Source organism: Aythya ferina, assembly GCF_964211825.1.
Source record: "Aythya ferina genome assembly, chromosome: 1".
Lineage (NCBI taxonomy): Eukaryota > Metazoa > Chordata > Aves > Anseriformes > Anatidae > Aythya > Aythya ferina.
Window position 1 is genome coordinate 147320780 of NC_140296.1, and position 21690 is coordinate 147342469.

Consider the following 21690-nt stretch of genomic DNA (forward strand, 5'->3'; position numbering starts at 1 on the left):
ACACACAAATACTCAATAATTATCACCTGCAGCTGGAAACTGGAAAATTATGGGGAATAACTAATGAAATGAGATCTTGCAGTGCTAATTCAAAGCTCTAGAAAATGGTTTGTAAGATAATTAATACAGCTGGCCTTGCAGCAACAGGTAAATAATACAGAGGTTCTTCCCAGTGCATTTAAAAAACAAGGGAACACTATGTACGTACATCATCCCTCTAGGTTTAATTTGTTTGTACACAAAAACACAAGTATTAAAACCTCTCCCTTCACCACAGACTCAATAGGTCTTTTTTTTTTTTTTTTTTTTTCCCAATTGAATTACTAATGGAATAACAAACATGATAATAAAAAAACCTTCTTGAATAACCAGCCTGCAAAATCCATTTTCTGCCTTACTAAAAGGGTGAAGTGTTTTTCAGGGAGTTTTTACACCCTTGCTAGTATTTCAAGTGTCTTCTTCCAATACTGTTATTATTTATTCAATATTCTCAGCCAAGTAGATATTTTGGGAAGACAAGACTATTGATTAAAGCAATGGATATATATCAGGGGCACAATGAAAGATCTGTTAAAAGAGTCTTTGTGCAATTGCTTTCAGGAACATTAGCTGACAAAGACTGCTATTAAGACAACTACAATTTCTTCTCCCAAGTTTCTTCTTTAATTTAAATCTGCCACAGGCACAAGCTTCCTGGATGCAAAATCAGCTAACAGATACTAAGATGACAGGTGCTTTTTGAACAGTACTTAATGTTTTCCTAACCTAAGCCGTGAAGCTTGCCAGTATCAAGTATTACACCCTCTCTGAGGACATGCTGTTTTAGGCCATGTTTAGTGCCAGCAGCATCAGACCTACTTTGCATAACTTAGTTTTGCTAAAGGAGAGTGCTGTTGGTCTACATCTATTCCAATTCCCTCTCAGGTCTTCCAGAATTTCATTGCTGGCCAACCAAAGCTCAAAAGTATTGCCTGTCTTGAACATGCCACTGTCCAAAAGAACTTCACCTGCAAGACATGGCAAACTATTCACAATGAATAAAGTTAACTTCTTATTTAGAACAGCACTGCCCCAATGGCAGACTGATGCACACAGCCTTCACTGCTTCAAAACATAAAATCAATCTGTCTTTATGGGGCAAAGGAACAGCCTTTGCTCCAGATTCTCACCGGATTCACGGATTAAGTCAAGAACGCTTACCGAGATTAAATTTTGGAAAAAAAAACAATCTCCAGTAACTTGAAAGAAGGTACCAAAAATGCACACCCACACTATGCAACTTCCCCAGGCTTAACCACTGTTATTCTGGAACAAGCTGACCCCTGCTGACTCCAGTACGTCACCCACAAGCATCCTGGCAACACAAGACCCAGGATTCTGGAATTAGCACAGTGTGGCTGTGGTCTGCCCCTGGTATACAGAAAATTAACCAACACCATCTCTGTAACAAACTCGAAGTAGTATAAACCATCATACAGACATGAGAGAAAAGGAATTTTAAGATAACACCATCTCAAAATTTCCAAGAGAGGGGAAATAGCCAAGATTCTCCTTACTACTACCCCCAGGAGTTACATTTTCCTCACAATATTTCTCAGAATTGGATGCACGCCATTAGGTCTCTACAAAGGGTAGTTCCAAAACAATGAAATGACAAGGAAAGGATTCCTGAAGTTACAAGGAGGTTACTAAGAAGTTATTAAGATGTTACGAGGGGTTACTAGGAAGTTACAAGATGATTACTAAGAAGCTACTAAGAAGTTACTCGCACTCATTAGATGTCTTTCTCAAATGTTAAAATATTTATACCAACAGAACTCATTATGAAATAGGTATCAATCCAAAATGCATCTCTTAACAACAAGACTTCCTAGTCATGTGGGAAGGATCAAGGAGTTTCCATTCCAAACCCTACTTAAATCTGAAAAATTCCAAAGGAATATTTTTCTGTAAGAAAATACAAAATTAAAAAAAAAAGAAAAATCATTTAAAAAAAATGAAAAACTTATCAATTTCAGCATTTTCAAGGCTTGGGATTTCTCCCACCCCTTCACCCCCCTCTCCCCACTGAACTGTACCTGGTTTTCCTGTGCATCACCTTTGCTCTTCTGTAGCCCCGCGCCGGGACTTCTACGGAGCGCAGCTTCTGAAAAGCCCTCCAAGTGTTAGCACTGAAGTCACACAGACTCAGAAAATCTAGCAAAGGTTACTGCTAAGATGTCTAAGCCCCCAGCATTTCTGAGAATGTTTCCCTATTTCCCATTCACTGTAATGTAGTAAAAAGCATACAGCATCTCAAAATAGAGTGCTTTGGAAGAAAGCCTCCCACTTTATAAAACACCATTTTCACAAAATTACTAATTTCGTACCTGAAAAGACCATCTTTTGCCACTAGCTCCAGCTCCACTATCAACATGGATGTGCCAGCATTGTTGAGAATACAATGGGCTGATGTAAAAGGGAGCTGAACCAACCGCACCCTCCCCTCCAGATTCCTAGCGTTGTGCCAAAATCCTATCAGATGTACTTTGATCGTTCTTAATTCCTCAGTGTTTCAGACAGTATTAACTGGGGCACATCTGCATTTCTTTATTGTCAGAATAATGACAGGATAATGGCCCTGGCATTAGGCCAGCCATTTTTTGAAAACATTGTTGGCACGGACCATGTTTGCAGTACTCTAAGTAAATGGTCTGTTGCCTGAAGGTTATGGAACAGTCAAGGAAATATGGTACAAGGAAGTCATCCTTATGTTCCCCGCATTTGTAAATAACTCCTTATTAGTTAAAATCTTTGTTACTAAGTAGTCCACATAACTGCTTTGTGACTTTTCAGAAAAGTGACACGGTATACAGAGTAAGAGGTGCTACGAAAAAAAGAAACAGGAACCCAACTTCAAACATTTTCCTAACAACTGCAGTACTTGCAGAAACACTCGGATGAACTCCCTGCGCACTTATGAACTGACTTAATACCAGTGTTTTTGTACTGTGGGACCAGAGAGCTGAAAAAAATTTTAAATCACATACCAAACATGTCCTCGCAATGCACTGACAGGCCTTAAATACATTAAACTATAAAGTTATCCTCTCTCCTCCCTCAGCATTTCAAGGAGTATGTGTACTTTTGGGTTTTCTTACTGTTCTCTCAAAAATAAGTGTATAATGGAGAGAAGATGGCAAAGCTGAAAGTTCAAATCAATACTTAACTACAAGACCAAAGGACTCTGGAATAAGAAAAGTGACTGCGCCAAGGCTATTTGTGAAATTAGTCAAGTGACAGCCAGGCAAAGCAGATGCTTTTAGCACCAGGCAGCCTTGGACTCCTTGCATATGGAAGTATTTCTTATTCATATTACAGCTTTTAGCAAGTTATGGAGATACATAACCTAAATAAGCTTTTGAGAGATATCCATAATGGGATTTTGCTACACTGAGTATCTTCTGCTCAAATAACATCGTCATGAAAAAGTCTACAGTCTTACCTATCTCTGCTGTTTAGTCAAAATATAAAAAAAAATTTTTTTTAAAGAGATTTTACAAAAAAAAAAAACAGCATCTTTTTTGTTTATGAAACATGAGTGAGAATCACTGTGTTTAAGATAAGAAGTTGGTTAAGACATATGATATAACAAAGTGTCATGAAAGAAAGGGTATTTATCTGGCTTATGTTTATCTTCATGGCCATACCAAAGCTACCCATGTTTGTTATAAATTACCATACTATACTTCAGCTGAAGCAGTTTGAAAAGCCATGTGAGCTCTCCCCAGCTCTTGAAATAAACAAGGCTAAAGATGTTCTGAAATGAGTTTACCTTGTTGTAATGATAATCCTCCAAGAACTCTGCACAGCCACCATGCTGGGAGCTGCAGAGATAAGACTTGGCTGGAATAAAAAAGGATTCAAGGAGAGAAGAAAAACAACAAACAAGGAGAATTAGCGTGGAAGATCAGGTGCTTCCCTCATTGGGACTCGCAAGAGAAGCACTGACAGCACTAAACACGCTTCAGTCTGTTATCATCTATTTCAGAAGGAGCAAAAACAATTTTCTGGAAGTTTTCTTCATTTGGGCAAAACAGGAGAAGTACCTAGGGAACCACTTGGATCAAACAGACATCAGGTCTACCCACTACTCCCTATCTAGCTGGTATTGCAAACTGAGGGGGGGGAAAAACAGCCCAATTCCATCAATGTGCCACCAACTGCTCAGAAGTTTGAAGTGAAGGAAATTTCTCGTCTCTGAATAAATAATGAGCCCTTATAACATTAACGGCATAGGGCTGGACGAGACAGCTTCCACAACAGGGAACTTAGAGCTAGCTGTAACTTTTAACCACCTTTGCATCTGGGATCTGCAGGTGGCCTTGTTCTGCCAAAACACATCTCAGGGATGCTGCACCAGCACTTCCATGGGGAAAAAGCTACAAGCATCTGGCACAGGTGGCTGCTGGCCTGGTAGCACCACTGTCGTGGCTCAGAGAGACAAAAAAGCTTCCTTCAATGTTGGATAAAGACTTTCCTCAAAACTTGCCCTTCACTTTGATAATAAATGGCTTATGTGCTGCACAGGTTGAGGCACTAGGTTCTTCCAAGTGAGCTTAATAATTGGTACTTGATTTGCTACTAAAGCGTATTGCTTAATTTTGAATGCAACTTTGAAGTCTTCATTTTGGTGTTAAAAAGACCAGGCTACTTATTGATCACTGAGAGCATGGCTGTGATCCAAGGTCTCTGAAGAACTGTAACCATCCTCTGCAGACACAGTAACGTTTACATTCAAAAGCTCTTAAGAGTAGAAAACCATGTTGAAGAACCTGCTGTACTTTAGGACCAATTGGGATCACATTTATAGCAGCACTGCAACATTTTTAGTTTGTCACCCTCCTGTGACATCTACGCATGGTGGCTCAGAAGCCACCTACTGCAAGGACTTTGGAGGCTCAGACCTCCAGGTGGTTGCTCAGGTAAAGGGAAGGAAAGTGACAAAGAAATTAAAATACTGTAGGGACAACAGGCAAAAAGCTTTGTGCATCTCCAGTTGGGACATTTGAAGGAGACCTCTAGAGAAGAATTTAGATGTTATCCAAGTTATACAACTAAGAATGCATAAAAATCCCAACAGTAAGAATGCCTCAAATTATAAAAGCCATAACAGATGCTAGAAATTTATTTCAATAAATTCACTATTACAGATTATTATGAGGAATAGCAGAACTTATTTTTAATGAGGAATAAGCTGGCTGAAAAAGACCAAGTTTATGAACATCTTTAAAACACTCTTGAAGTGTTTACAAAATTAACTGCTATGCCATATGCATCATTCAAGGCTTAGTCATACAACAGCAGCATTTTTCCTCACTATTCGTGTTACCATAAATCATGAACATGTGGTACAATTACCAAAAAAATGCATCAAACCCTTTTTATTTTTGAGAGATTTTAGTGTTAAAAAACAACTTGGATCCATTTACAGAAGCAATGGTGTAGTTATTATAAACAAGTATGTCAAAAGAAACAAAACTGATTTTTGTTTAGTTGAAGTTTCTGGCAGAGTTTGAGCTGACAGATTTAGATAGCCACAAGAATGCAAAAAGGCACTATTGGGAATTGCAGCTCAACTAGAAGCACTATGAATCCCCTGCTTACCTCTGAAATATTTATGTTATATCAAACAATATCTCATTTAACTTCTCAAGCATTAACTAGAGCAGTAGCAAGTTACAGTTCCACGGTACTGGCTGCTACATGAACCCAAAAGGCAATTTACCTCATCTTTCCCTACATGTTAAGGTAACCGTATTATTCCTCCTGTAACTGATAGGGTAACAGGCAAATCATGGTATCTAGAAGTCAAGTTTCATAAGGCTTCACACATATTCTGGGCCATTTTAGTAGTCACCTTAGTTTACAGAATGGATCTTCTGTAGAAAACAATTCTCAGGCTGAAGTGTTTAGAAGGTGTTGGGTTCGTGACCATTTTATTTTCCCATCTTGTTCATAGGAAGAAATTTTTGCAAATACTTTTTAGAGGCAGGTGACAGAGTGATGCAGACAGATACTCAGCAAGTATATCCACTGTGCCCAAACCGTTCAAAAACTCTCAGCAGGAACAGTGAGATATGTTGCTTCAGGCACGGAGGCATGATCTACCAGTTATCTTAAGTCCTTCCTATAGCATGCTGTTCACTGTGCTCTGTTAATATACCTTGCACTTATTCAAATTACACATAGTAAATGACTAGAACTTATTCCTTCAGGTTTCAAAACGTTTCTCGACTGCTGGAGAAAACTATTAAGAAAAGTAGGGAAGCACACAGATGTCAAAAAAAAACAAACAAACAAACAAAAAAAAACAACTTTCACACATTAGACAATGCCAAGATCTATGTAACCCTTTTTCCTTTCTTTAACTTCTATGTCACCGAGAGAGACAAACACAGGAAATTTCTCTCTCCTTTATATCATCTTAAGTTTGGTATGGTACAGATAGTTCTCTTTCCATTATTTTCCAGAGAGCTAAAGGCAAAGTAACAGATCAGATTAAAAAGAAACACATACAAACTAGGACATTCCCTTCCCCAGTTCTAACCAAAGCAGCAGCTTTAATACACACCTTACCGGAAAAATAAAAACCAGGGAGCGCCATCAATTCTAACATGTCATTAAGTTCTTAACTCTGCCTTCTTATATCCCTCCCATCAGGACTGTCAGTACAACCCCACCACCGCCCAGTGCTCTGAAGGAACAGCAGGGCACACTTAGCACGTTACCTATACAGAACTCCCATTCCTGGGGTTATTTTGCCAGCTTTGGTACCATCAGATCAAGAGTTAGGAATATTTTCCTTAATGAAACAACAGACTACGGCTCCCATTATAAAAAGGAACAACACGTATCATAATCTTAAATTAGGCCAAATAAGGTTATTTCAGACTTCTTAAAATGGGAGTGGATGGGAAGAGGGATGACTCCTTTCCCTTCTCTCTTGTACTGGAGGGCCCAAGCACTGGTGCCTCAGCACAGCCTCACCAGCGCTGAGCAGAGGGAAGGATCACCTCCCTCCACTGCTGGCCATGCTTTGCCTCAAGCAGCCCAGGACACCGTTAGCTCTCTTTGCCTTTGATCTAAAAGGCTGGCACCATCCCATTTTGAGTTTGCATCATAAAAAAAGATACATAATTCAGAGTGAATAAACATCTGTGGTTTTAATTTTCTTTAAATACTAGTTTTCCTTTCTATAGCATGCATCTTTCATGCACCTATACAATTACCATGCAAGCGTTCAAACTTGCACAAGGAAGGGGAAGATGAAGCTGGCCACTTTTTCAATTAAAGCAATTCATGCCATATGCACTGAAGTAATTCTCAAACAAAAGTGATTTGTAACAGATGACCGCAACGTTACCTCTGAGCAGTCACACTGCAGTGGATCTCTATGAAAAAAGAGGAAAAAAAAACGAATAACGAATAAATAGCACAGTGTTTACCCCTGAAGTAATCTTTTCCTAGTAGGAAAAGAGAAAAACAGAAAACATCTTTTGACGAATCCTCTCTGAAACTCCAGTTTTCCATTAACCTCGAAATATTCACATTTAACAAATCTTTGGACACACAAGACCAAATGAGAGCTTTAACCTTCTAGCTAAGATTTAAACAAAAAGGGTTGGCAAAAAGATGTGTCACATCCTGCGTGTTCCACCAGCAAACATTGTGTTTCACTGTAGGTTACTGTGATGCTTTTTATCCTTGTGACACCTTTTACTCCAAGTTTGTTCATTTTAGTTTTATAAATGGACTGTTGTGCTGCAGCTAGCTCCCTCAAGGCCAGCCGCAGGCTAAGGGCTTTCTCCCTGTTCCACCACAGGTCTCCATGTCAGTGGACCACTACTGCTTGTGTGTGAAGCAAACCCTCCACGAATTTGGTGTTTAAAATTCTTCAACTCTCACAAGTTCCTAGCTGCTGTTTAACCAAGCCAGGTTAAACAGGTGAAGAGGTGGAATTGAATCATTTTCTATAAAAAAAAAAATCTCCCAAATCCTTGTATTGGAAATTAGTTAATGCAATACCCTTTCAAAGAAGGAGTAACAGAAGTAACAAAAGCCCAGTTCAAAAAGCAACCCAGTGCTGTGACAGCTGAAGCTGCAAACAGGCCCACCATTAAAAGGGGCTGTCCTTGCAGCCAAGTCACAAAGAATAGAGATACTGATATCAAAGTACGCCCTAAAAGGGCATGCTTTCCTCTATCGCAGTACCTTGCTTCTCCGTTCCCATCAGAGAAGAAATCTGACAGGAACAGGACAATGCACTGTCAACAGTCTTGTCTGATCTGCCTAATAATCAAACGTGTTAAAGGCCCAAGAAAACTGCTGTTGTGTTTGTAATTGTCCCAAAGTGACATGTAATACCCTACAGAATTACCTGTTATGTAACATGCCGCTCAGTCAAATCTTCCAAAGCGACACAACGTCTTGTTCCCAACCACTAAATAATTTGCTTTTTGCGTACGTCTCCTGTCACATTCGGTAAAGCTACTTAAGGTTTCTCTCCATGCAACAGGAAATTGCCTTAACTGACGCGTTCCATTAAAGCAGGCAGCCAGAGCTCGGCTCTGAATTGCTCCTTTGTAAAAAGTCTACGAGACGCTAGAACGAAAACTCTCCTGTATCAACATGCACTCCACAGACGAAAATAAGTCAGATTCAAGCAGATGATTCACGTTTAAGTGACATAATATCAAGTCTGTATTGCAAATAAAAATACAGTTTAAAGACTGCTATTCCCAATTGTATATGTATATATACACGCACGCATTTTATATACATATATATTTATATATAAGTGTAAAAGAGAAGATGTTTAAGTCTTTAGGATCTCTACAATAGTCCTATTATGCCTGCATCTACTACTGCTTATTTTTACTGCTCAGGAATCTCAAGGACCCCCAGGAAGCCATTTCTAAATAGTAAATGGAAGCAAAGTTTTCAAAAATCTGCACACAAATATAATTGTTTATGCACAATATATCCTTGTATTTAATCAAACTATACCTCAATTTTGCCCCGTGAAATTAAAAAAGTGTTATTTTCCTGGACTACACAGAATGATTTGGTGGTTTTATCTTCTCCTGCTGCCTGCTGGATCTCAAACTTACAAGCCTGCACAGGCAGAAGGGACGTTTTTTAATAACTCATTCTTGTTATAGCTCTCTATACATTTAAAGAGTCCCGTTTTTCTGTTCCAATTCTTGCATCATATTTATAACTGTTTTACAAATTACTAGCAGAAGGGCTACTTTCTATTTCAGACTAGTAACATTTCCCTTTCTATCCAGCTAGATAATTGTAGCATTTCAGGATAATGTGCAAACCAGTTCTTGCTTAGAGCACAGCCTGCATGGTACATCTGATGTCAGATAACTGAAGTAACATCGCTGATCAAGATCTGCACATGTCTGTAAGCAGGCCGTACCAAGTACTTCAACACAACCTGCTAGCTCTTCACAGCACATATGCGTCCCTTTTGAGGCTACCCTAATAATAGCATAATGTATTGGACACAGCAATATGAACTATCATTCTCAGGGTTTTCATGACTTTTCTCCAACAGTCAGAATACTTTATTTCCTTAGAAAGTGTGTTAAGACTCAGGAACTCCAAGATTAAATACAGTGACTAACTTAGGGACTTAGTGAGACCACGAGGAACCACCCGTAATGCAGAGGCCAACAGCAGTTCTTGGGTTCTGCCTTAAATGCGAAGAGTTATCAAAGCTGGATTTCAGTGGCATGGCTTACTAAGTAATTTGCAGGTAAATGGCAATGAAAAGGAAGTGATGTACTTCATGTACACTTACGTATGCTCCTTGTTCTCAAAATCTTTAGGATTCTTAACTCACATTGGCCTGCACTCAATTGCCAGATACATCATTGCTTCAGGCCTACTGACACAGGAAACTCATGAAGCCACAAGACTGATAGACACAATCTCAAGACACACGGTCAGTCTGTTGACTTTGAGCCCCATTAGCAAACAGTGGTGTTACAAAAATGTATGTAATCCCAGCAACAGCATTTTACATGAAGCACAGACCGCCATAGCTGAGCTTTGCTACCAGGCAGGGAGCAGTCAGGGCCACCACTGGGCAGCAGCCTGTAATCCTCACATCACCTCCAACCCCAGCATTTGCTGGACAGAGTACAGGCTTTTGGTATTTCAGAATTCACACATTACAAATCTGCAATGCATTCGGTGTATTTGCTCTACTAATTTGCAAGTAAACATGCGGCAAAGCTTTCTCCAATTAGTATTTTTTTCTTCAAAGAAGAACGTAGAAATTAGTGCTCTCAATTATACAAGGACAATATAACAGTCTCTGACAGCAGCGAACACCAGAAACTTTGCCAAAAGATGCATGAAACTCTGCATGCAGTATGCAACAGTTGGGCAACCAGCCCATAAGACAGATATTTAAGCCTACACTAGTAAAGAGACAGCCTAACACCCAGACAATTCAATTCTAAAACATGTTAGTTTCTAATCCTTCTGGAAGGAGTCTGTAGTCTTTTTATTTATGCAAATAATCCTGTCAGCTCCAATAAAAGTTACCTGGGATGAGAAAGAAACAAGTTTTATGCTACTTTAACACAGCTCTCAGTTACACATCTCCTATATTAAGGACATACACTAATAGAACCTATATTATATAGGATATATAGGATATATAGAACCTATATAACTATTAACATTGGGGAATCTTTCCTTTGTCTTTGCTCAGGGATTGCAAAGAAAATAAATAGCAGAAATTATAGAAAACAATGTAAAAAAGTAAGAACAAAACCATTTTCGCCACAAACTCTCTCCTTAGTCCCTTTTTTCTTCTTTTTTTCCTTTAAGAAAAGAACTGTAATTTTGCATAGTGTGCTGGGGCACTCCAGAGAAATTTAGCTGCAGTTGTAATCCTGAAGAATCAAAACCCAGTCTTCCCCAGGACATCAAGGCCTGCCATAAACCTTGGGAAGTGGTCCTGAAGAGTTTAAGCAAAGATACACTGAACTGAGAGCAAGTCCAGAGACCATGCGGAGTACGGCTCTCAGGCAAACATATTTACCAGCATGCTAATTCTCACTAAGGTCACTCCCATCACCAGTGAAATTCTGAAAGCAAGTGCAGTATCTTTGCAGAAGTTCAATGGGAAAAACTGTTGTAAGTCGGTGCTTTAGGTAACATGGAAATTCTATTCTGCTGCCCAATAAAATGCATTGACATAACTATAAGTCTTGCAAAGTATTTATACAGAGCCTGTGAAATCATCCACAGCTGAGATGACAAGAGGTCCATCAACAGCAACGGAAAATTAACCTTAGTATTTCAATTCTGTTGCAGTAGGATGCACCCAAGGATGCTCAAAGAGATCCCAGCATGATACCTTTCTGCTGCTAAGCATTTTCATCATAAAACATGGGAACATTTTTATGGTGCAAGACACCTGCTTGGCAGTTATAAGAATTCATCAGACTTGAACGAAATGGAAGTTCCTCAGCACCCTAGACTCAAATAGACAAAAATATTTTTTTTTAAGGGACCTTTCATCTAAGAAAGGCCATGCTTGACAAGTTTCTTCTTCATAAGTAAGTAATTACAGAGTTAATTGGGGGATAGGAAGAAGGGAAGAGAACATGAGTTTAAGATTTTCAAAAAAAATACAGAAGTGCGTATAGCTTACAAGAATACAAACATTTTTATCGGTTCTGATTTTTATCGTTCACACATTTTTTTTCTTTTTAAAAAAATCAACTGCTACCTGCTACCTTTGAAAACTACCTTTGGTTTCACCCAAATGAAGAGAGGAGGGCCAACACAGCCATGTTACTTAAAAAAAAAAAAAAAAAAAAATTACACATAAAACTCAAAAAAAAAAAAATCTCATTCAAATAGAAAGTGTAGAGGAGTAGTTGTTGTTCTACCCACTATATATGTTGACTTTTCTACTAATAACAAATGGATCCGTGAACGAGAGTGGTGACCAGCACTGCACTATTCTTTTTTATTTCCAAAGTGATGGACTGCCATTCTGCCAGTATCTATCATTCCCACCAACAACCTATGGAAATTTTCACTGCGTTACTGACAGCTCCACACAATTAAGAACTTCAGATATGTGGCTTAAATAGGTACTGTGACCTAATGTCCCTCTTACTTCAGGCAGCCAGGACACACGGGAAAAATATCTTCAGGCACTGTCTTCACACACCAGAATTTGAAAGCTCCATTTGGTTGCTATGTGGAAACTGGAAAAAATAATGACAAGCTGTACTACTCAATTAATCTTCCTTCTGGCAAATGGATTATATTCTTTGACACAGTTCACAACTCTGTATGAGCAAGGTCTTGAAGAGAGAACAACAGAATAGCTCTGAAAGTTTGAGGACATTTTGTCTGGATCACTGTTTTCTCAGTGCATTACATCAGTTGCCAAAAACTAAAATTTGAGTTTTATAGAGACAGATCTCCTGAAACACTGTACACAAATGCTGAGATACTGAAAAAATACCCAAATTTGCAATTAAAATCGTGTTCAATAGGCAGATGATTTTCAGGAAAAAATTGTCAGTGTACTACAAGGGAACTTCTGCAATGAACTCAATGTGTCAAGTGCTTTCCACACCAAACCGCCTTACTCCATTATCAATGTCCCAGCTGAAATAAGACAAGCTTCTAGAAGCAGCACACGTTTTCATGTATGTAGTATCCCTACACAGAACTTAACACTAAGCACACAGCTTTAAATGAAGTGTTGAAAAGATCCTCTTCTCGCTGTTGAAGGACTGAAGGGTCTGAAATCCACTTGTCACTTTTCGGAAGTGTTAGCAGATTTAGGAATACTATAGAAAAGGTGCTTATCTGTAGTTGGGATCCTTACAGGTAAGCTGTAAATGCTCTGGAAACATATATTACCCACTTACTGATACCATTAAGGATTAGAATTGCACAGATGCTGATAATACACCAATACACCAGCCATTCCTGTATGGGATAACACACCTCACTAGTTATAAGAGAAACAATAGTGGTCACAGCGATGCAAAAGCTTCTACACATTTTACCAGGTAAAATTTAAGAGATTTAAGATACACGCCAAAGACGCAACATTAAGCAGTAAAGCCAAGTCATTACTTTTTTTTTTTTTTTTTTTTTTTTTTTTTAAATCATGCAAATATAAAGAAGCTTTTCCACGATAATTTCTCTCCAGTTCAAACAGATGCTTCAGAATTCAGGGCTGTAAGTACAGGCACCTTACACAACCACTTCTCAACACCATGAGTGAGCCAGCAGGAAGTAAACAGACCTCATGGGAAAAGCCATTTGCCTGGCATCCCCCCAAAAAAGTCTTCTCAATTAGCAAACGTGGCAAGAAGAACAGAAACCTCAAGGGAGAGTTTTTATTTCATCAAGTCCCTCCAAAGAAAACAGCAGACTACCAATTTTAGTTCACTCTGCTGTATCAACCCACAAACTACGTGGTCAAACGTAATTTAAAGGCCCTGGCTAAAATAAAAGCCTTTCTTACACAGCAGCGTGGCTTATCAGCCTGCTGTCATCTCTCTAAGCATTATAAACATCACTTGGGATGCTGTGTATGGTTTGTAAGGAAATTATATGTCCTAAAACATAAACTCCCTCTGTGGATTTTAAGAGAAGGGACAGCTACCATTTATACTGCCCTCCCACTCCTTCTGTTAATAGGCAAGAATAAATGAAGGTGACCACCAAGTTTACGATACGTGGCTTTGTAAATGACAATATAACTATTTTTGAGCAACCTCTCTGGTTCCTTCAGGATTAAGTTGTTTATAACAGCGTTCAAAGTTTAAAAATACTTTGCATGCTGTCTTTATCTCTAGCACATCTTCTCTAGCTGCTTGGACACAGTATATTTGGAAGTTATTTGCCTTCCCTCCTGCACCTAACCTTCCCAGGTACCACAACTTTTATTTGCTAACTTCAACTATGCATAAGCAGTATCACAATAGCATGGGGAAGCCATGTATAACCAAGAATAATGCATGTAATACTGCTGTGGATATCATTCTGGAATACACTATATAAATCATGGTATCATTCCTTCCAGATTCCTCTCCCTGAAAATTCCTACACAGCATCACTCAGCAAGGTGTGGGCGTTACACATGCATATATGCTACAAATCTAAGAAAAAGCATGTTTCCTAGGCTAAGTGTCTACTCCAAAGTTGCATAAGATTATCAAAAATATTTTTAAGAGAATGACCTTAAGTAAATACCCACCAGTTCAGGCAACCTGAGGAACCACATCAGCTCAGCAGCTGAAGAATGGACTCGAGAACTACTAAACAGTTACATACTGGTTGATTTTAAGCTGCAAGGCCAAGACACAGTAGTTTTCACTAGACACAGCTTCTTACCTTGTGGGATCTTAAATTCACAGGTCTCAAAACAGGTTTCTAACTGACAAATTTCTTTCTTTTCTGAAGTAGGTTTTTACTACTTCACGTCAAGCATTTATACTACCAAAATGCATGCGTAACTGTATTTTTAATAGGTATCATGTATTTAATGGATATTGTATACATACATGTATATATAAACAAGTGCATATGGGTGTTTGGCTTAAGATCAGCCTGAGAGAAGTGTGACATGCTTCATGCAATACTTACACACTCCCATGCGATTCTTAAATTCAGTGATAAATATTTAGATCAGAGAAACATGAGAAAAACAGCTACAGACCACCCTGAGCTCACAAAGACACGGTAGTTAAAGACACAGCTACTTCTCAATCATACCTGCTAGATTCCACTCAGCCTTCTGACAACTCATATACTAAACAACGCTTCTTCAGTTCTCCTTGGTTTCACAGACGCACACACATGCTCACAGAGCAACTAAAACAATTTCATTCATACAGGTCTTACCCACCAGTACGAGTAATTCCGATTGTTCACAACCTGAATGTGAATATGTACAGTACGGACCAAATCAAGAAATACAACATTTGTAAATGGTTGCTAATCCCCAAGAAAGCTAAAAGGACAAGAGAACCTTCCCTTCCATTGAAAGCAGCCAGGCACTTTAAAGATTGATCTCATGAGATGTGTCACTACAAACACTTTTACCCTATTCCCTAAATACAACAGCACTAACACATAACCTTTTCGTGGAGTTGGGTGTTACTGGCAGCAGACAACAGCATAAGCCTCCCAAAACATTGAGTTCCCCGTAATCAACCAGCATTTCTATCTTGGACCTGCTACCTCATTCCCTTGTACAGATAGACTAAACACACTGATCTGTGAAAAAGTTAATGGAGTTCTAATCTCAGAGGTTCCCGAATAATTTCTGCAGAAGTAAGTCACAGCTTGTATGTCAGTGATGGTCCTGGGAGGAGCAGTGTGTACACACTGCTAACCCACCTGAAACAATTTAAGTGGATTTTCAAAGCCTTCAACTAGGCTCCTAAACACAACTTATATTCATCTACTTATAATCAACTTTTTTTCTTAATCTGTCAGTAGGAATGAATTAAAAGGTTTAGAATGAAAAAGGATTTACAGCAGCGGTGGGTGCAGGTCTATTGCTTAACATCCTCTAAACGTGGTCAGAAAAAAGAGGTCAATGAGTTGACAGCATTTGCCAACAGTGATTCAGAGCAGTTGTAACTAAAAACCAATGTTGAGGTGCAGTCGAAGGCTTTCCTGACACCAAGCATGGGGCTTCCACCATGATGTATTAGGTGACATTCAAGATTGATAGATATGAAGTATAGAAAGGAGGAAAAACAACTACAACTACAAAAACGATAAGCTTTAAATTAGCTACCAGTATGCCGGAGAAGAGATTGTGAAGTATCATCCACTATGATTTCCAAATGTCAACTCAGTGCTCAGCAGAAATTAATGAGACAAAACAAAATACTAAAAGGTCACTGGGAAAGAAAGCTATAGGGACCAAGCACAGAAATAGTTTGCCTATAGCGTGGCATAACATGTGATCTCATCTTAAATGCTGCATGCAGTTATAAGCACCACTCCCCTAAAAACAAAAGCAAAATTGAGGCATCACAGGGAAGATTAAGGATGAAGCACAAGCACAGACAGGCTCCCTTATAAAATTCTTCAGAACGGAGGAAAGGCAACCAAGGCAAGACTGAGAATGAGCTTTCTGAAGTCATGAGTGGGAGAGACACAATAAGTTTAAAAAACAATTATGAAATTTCAAAATAAAGGGTTCTAAAAAATCTAAAGTTGACCAGCATAAATTTAAGAAGAGCGAACTTCCCCCCCAACTAAACACGATTCAATTGTGGATCTCACTGCCATAGGCTGACGGATTTCATAGAGCATAAATAGATTAAACAAACAGACAAATACCCAGAAAATGCTACATTGACACTGCATGCCATTGTGGGAAGCTAGAAGAAGTAAATCATGACTGGAATGTCTACTAAGAGCTTGCACAGTTTCCTTAGCTCCAAGTAACCACAGGGCTAAAGGAACCTTTGCTGCAGAACAGCAAACAGAGGAACAGAGCAGAAATATATTTCGTTATCTGCAATGTGGATAAGGCCCACAAAACAGTGCCAAACGAAGGTTTTTAGTTTCATTATCAAAACATGTAATTTTTTCTTTTGATTCTCAGTGCGTGGAATCAAAGTTCCGCAGGCATAGCATCTTCTCCTCCAAGACCTATTTGCCGAAATTATTTTGATCCTTTAAAATCACAGGAATATAAAATCCCAGAACAAACTGAAATCACTACCTTACTTTGAGAAGTATGCAGTTGATTGATGGATGTTACTTTTCCCCTCATGTGATCAAGCAAGGTCTGAGAACATTTGGTGATGTGTTTTACCTAAACACTCACTGGAAAACTTGTCCCACAACTTCCATGACAGTGCCATCAGTCATTTCAACACGGTGAACCTTTATACGGTCTGATACTTACTCCATGAATTCGCATGACTTCAGAACATGCTGTTCTTTGTGACATATTGCAACAGGAGTTACAGCCCTCACTAAACAAAAAAGGCACAAAAAAGTTTAAGTCAGATGCAAAGCATACCTTTAAAGATGCATCATCAGTCCTAACTGACAATCAAGTTATCTGTCTTTCATTTCAGGAGAAATCTAAGGGATCATGACTTATCTTGGTTTCTTCTACACTGGCAGTCCTTCACATCAGTCTTTTTGTCAGGCAGATCAATGCACATTAAAGTATTTTGATGTTGGGAATTGAGCTTTTGAATAATTTTACTGAAATACATAACTATGTACGGTACTGGAGACTTTCATTGACTTCAGTTTAAAGGAGGATGGTTCCCTAAACATGCTCTTTTTGAAGACCATATTTTTGTTTTGTTCTCTCTTTTGCTGCTCTTTTTGTTCTAGTTGCACCTTTATCTGCCATGCCCTTTTCAAGTCTGTCTTTTCCTCCTCTAAGCTCTCAGAGCACAGCCCTGTTCCATCACACCATCAGACATCTTTCTCCACCCACTTCGCAGATTCTTACAGGGTTTCCACATTTTCTGCCAACTGTGAGTAAAATAAAGGGCATCATCAATAAAATAAATGAGGAAAAAAAAAACAAAACCACAAACAATTTAAGTTAGAAAAAGCCATGAAATAGTTACCTTATTTCCCTTCAGACAGTCTTTTTCCCCACCCATTGCTTTTCTTGGTCAAACGCTGCACTGAGCTTGAAGCCAGGTATAAACATCCTGAGGAGCCCTCAGGTGTAATTATGGCAAGATTTTCAATCTTTACTTCACAGTTTCCTGGGGAGGCCATATATTGGTTCTAAAACATCCACGGAAGGAAATCCAGAAGGGAAAAACCTATCAGCAAGTTTTACTGGCTATTAAGCACCTACAAGTAAAAAAGATTAATAGCTCTGCCGCATAGAGCTTGTAGAGCAAGATATCCAACAAGCATTTCTGAACGTGGTAGAAATTCAAGGGAAAAAGCAAGTGAACAAACAAACCAGTTCAGCTAGCCAACAGTAAGGGAGCTCAGCCCAATGGGTCCAGTTCAGACACTGCCATCTTCACCCCAGCAGGTACAAGATCGATAGCATCTCCTTGGAATAACATGGGCAAAAATCTGTGCCTGCAGATTAAAGGTCACAGCCAGAAACTGCACAAACACAATTGCTGAGGTATTGCTGTCCATCTCTCTCTCTCCCATCACAATTTGAAAAAAAAGTGTTCCAGTTAAATTGCTAACGTAGCAAGGAAGTAAGCAAGAACCTCTAACATGGCTGTGGATATCAGCTTCTATAGCACTGCACTGAATTATTAAGAAGTTTCCATTGCTACCCAAGTGTCAGTTTAACTCCAGCTGCTTCACTAACTCCTTGCACGCTACCAACAGCTGCCAGTGTGCAAAATGTGCTTGAGAGGAGCCCCATCACAAGTAATAGTGGCCAGTGCCATCTGAGCTTTGGCATGATGTGCACACCAAAAAAATAATTATATCATACAGCCCAATATTCCAAGCAGGTTAAACCTTTGGCGTAATGGAGTCAGTAGGGGAAGAAAGATGTCTTTATAACTCTTTCTCTGGTCCTCTCCTGATTTTATTTCCAGAGCTCCATTACTTGTAACAGCACACGTTTCTGGGGAACTGTACATGCAGTAGAGTAGTTAACCCTGTGATTTTTTCCCCTTCCCTTGCCTCTCCATGGGAATTCAGATTGTTTTTAAGTTGTTCTACAGTTAGTTACTCTTCACTGTTAAAAATCTTATATGAAACTCATAGACTGGTGCCTATTGTGTCTACTTCCACTTAGCAGAATTCACTTTTACCTGGCCCAAAGGCCCTTCCACTACAGAATTTGTATTTTCCATAATGCAGACAAGAATCAAGTCACACCTCCGCTGTTTCTAGAATGTGGTAATTACACTGCTTTTTGACATTTTTACCTGGAAGCGTATTTTTCAAAGTTTCAGAGTAGGATGCTTTCTGAACCATCCCCAACTGGACAACATCCTTACTGAATGGTAGGTACCTGACAACAAACACTACATAGTTAAAAAAAATCTCTGCTTTCATTCATACATTTAATGATTCCCAGCCGCAACTACACAGTGAGCACAGCAAACTCTTCCTCTTCCTGATGTATCTTCCTGCTGCCCAAAGTCAGTTTTCCACAGTAGTTTTTACTATGATATCAACACAGCTGTCACTCTTACATCTAGATGAATCACCTTACCCTCTAAGCTTAATTTGTAATAAATAAGTAAATGTTAAATAGAGTTTTGGTCGGAAGCTTCATATTAATGAACAAAATCCAGTACACTATATTAGTGCCTGTTCTAGGGCATCTTTAAACAAATGAGTTTAATTAGTTTTTTAATCTAAAGCAGATACCTAATCACAACAGATACCTTCGCGGTGTACACTTTTAATAACTCAGCTCCCACAGGCACGTTACTCCCAATTCCCAACAACATGTCTGCAATTCAGAAAGTCACTTCACATCTCTTTCACCCTGTCAGACAACGCAACATCACTGGCACATTTAGCACACCCTAAATACCTCAAGTTCACCAAGTAGTACGATATATTTATTATGCATTGGTCTGTTTTTGTTTTGGTTTGTTTGTCTGTTTTGTGATACTTCATAACAAAATTGTAATAATGCCATTCAAATCACTGCACAGAATACTGCCTGTAAGATTATTAATGCTACCTAAGGATTAATCTACAAGTAAAATGTATATGCAGTATCTGGTGAAACTGCAGTAATAGGCCTTTCCATAACCATAAAATAAGAGGTTACAACCTGAATATTAAATAGGTGGTTCATAAAGCTGGTTAAAAAAAAAAAAAAAAGTGCAAAAGTTAAAATCTAAAAACTGAATGATCCTCACCCCATAGGAGAAGAGTATATGCTCAGCAACACTTCCCATATTATACAGGCCCCAGTCTCAGTAAGTGAAAAGTATGTGTGTTAGCTTTCATTAAACATATTAACACTTGTTTCTCATGACAAATATGAAATATGATAGTGCCAAACACCTGCACGGAATTTCTTCCCTTTCTCCCACACCATTTTGGTCTGTTCAGGAATGAAATCAATTAACTACGGATTTAAAGGGAAAAAGTCCTCCTTCCTTTGTTATTAGAGACCTACAATCCCCCAAACTACCACTAAATATGCTTACTATTCTTGACCCCACTGTAATGCCAAGATTCAAGCATGGTCCACTTCTCCTCTAGTATGTTAAGCCAATCAACCAAGTCTCATTTCCTCTCCTCCCCTTTCCCTCTTACCCCGTTCTGCTCTAGGTTTACAAAAGCAGAGCATTTTAACAACATTCTCCCATCTCCCATCCCCCACCACTCCTTCAAAAAGCAAACTTTGATTTCATTTCTAAGAAACAACATACAAGAAACAGATGTAATCACCAAGAGAAAGATCAAGTTCACTATAATAGACTAGACCTTTGCACAGAAGACAGTTTCCAAAAGCTTTCAGTTGGCTAAGAATGAAGATTGTGTCATTTCAAGCATTTCACAGGTAAATTACGGCGCCTGGAATGTTAATCTTATCATAAATTTCAGCATATATAAAGTGAAGTAAACACTTCTGCATTTAACTGAGCAAAACTTATGCCCCTAGGATGCTAAGCCTCTAAAAAGGAGTCACTGGTTATCAAATGCTATTAATATGCTAACATTTGATCTTGCGGGTGCCATAAGCGGGTGATATGGAGAAGAATTATGTTTCTCTGCCTGAAAGATCAGCACCTATATGCATGACTCAAGTTTGGTGGAAACATATTTACAAAAGGATAAGATAATGATACTATTTTTCTATCAAACATACCTACTTCTTGTCTGAGAAATCTCAGAACATCTTTAGTTTCATGCCTGCTCTACAGAAAACAGAGTAATTGATGAAATGCAGTTCACTGTATCAACCTCATGCCACAGTTTCCTTACAGAGAGGCACAAACTTTCACACAAGTACTTACATCTTTCTGAGATGCAAGTCACATACCAATATTCCCATAGCACAGCTAGGAGAACATGCAGGAGCAAAGAAAAACTGAGTAGATGAAAGTGTGAATACTCAGTAGAGCATCACTTCACAGCAAAGAGCGTAGGAGGCGTTTTCTGTAGTGGAGGTACTAGTAAAGTCCATCTAAAACATCCATATATATGAATATATATATATTTGTGTTTTGTTTTGTTTTGTTTTTTTCCTTTAATATGAAAAAAATAATGAAACCTGGCATTCCAATACCTGTAGTTTTCTTTAAAAAGTCAGCAAATTCAGACTTGTACACTGACAGTGCACCATTTAAAGGCCGTGAGCCTGCTGGGCTCTTTTTTTTTTCCCTCCTTTCCCTGCAAGAGATTAGGAAACTGAGAACTCATCAGTCCCAAATCTGGTTTGTATAAATCAAGCCTAATTAGAGCCTGAGACTGTTGCAGTCAGCATCATGGAAGATCTTCGCATGTCCATTTCTCTCAGTATCTCAAAGACCACTGTGCTGCCAGACAGGACTAGATGGAGAAATACACCTATTGTTGATCTTCAAATAATTATGGTAGAGAACCCAGGTAAACTAACAGTGTGAATGAACTTAAGTCTGAATAAGATCGCATTGAAATACATACTTGTGCAAGTTTTTCCTCCATCAGTCCCTT

At 38.8% G+C, this 21690-nt stretch overlaps 1 protein-coding gene across 6 annotated transcripts in view; it reads right to left on the minus strand.

The window, feature by feature from the left end:
- Positions 1–21690, minus strand: part of KIAA1549 — a 139583-nt gene that overhangs the window by 104387 nt on the left and 13506 nt on the right. Inside the window, exon 1 of one of the 6 annotated variants that reach the window (XM_084506350.1) lies at positions 2370–2420. The exons of 4 other annotated variants lie outside the window; for them this stretch is intronic. In XM_084506350.1, the coding sequence (XP_084362476.1) occupies positions 2370–2382 (13 nt within the window). In that variant the 5' untranslated portion in view covers positions 2383–2420. Of the gene's footprint in view, positions 1–2078; positions 2118–2369; positions 2421–21690 lie in introns of those variants that run through there. One more of the 6 variants, XM_084506353.1, reaches the window with a different exon arrangement.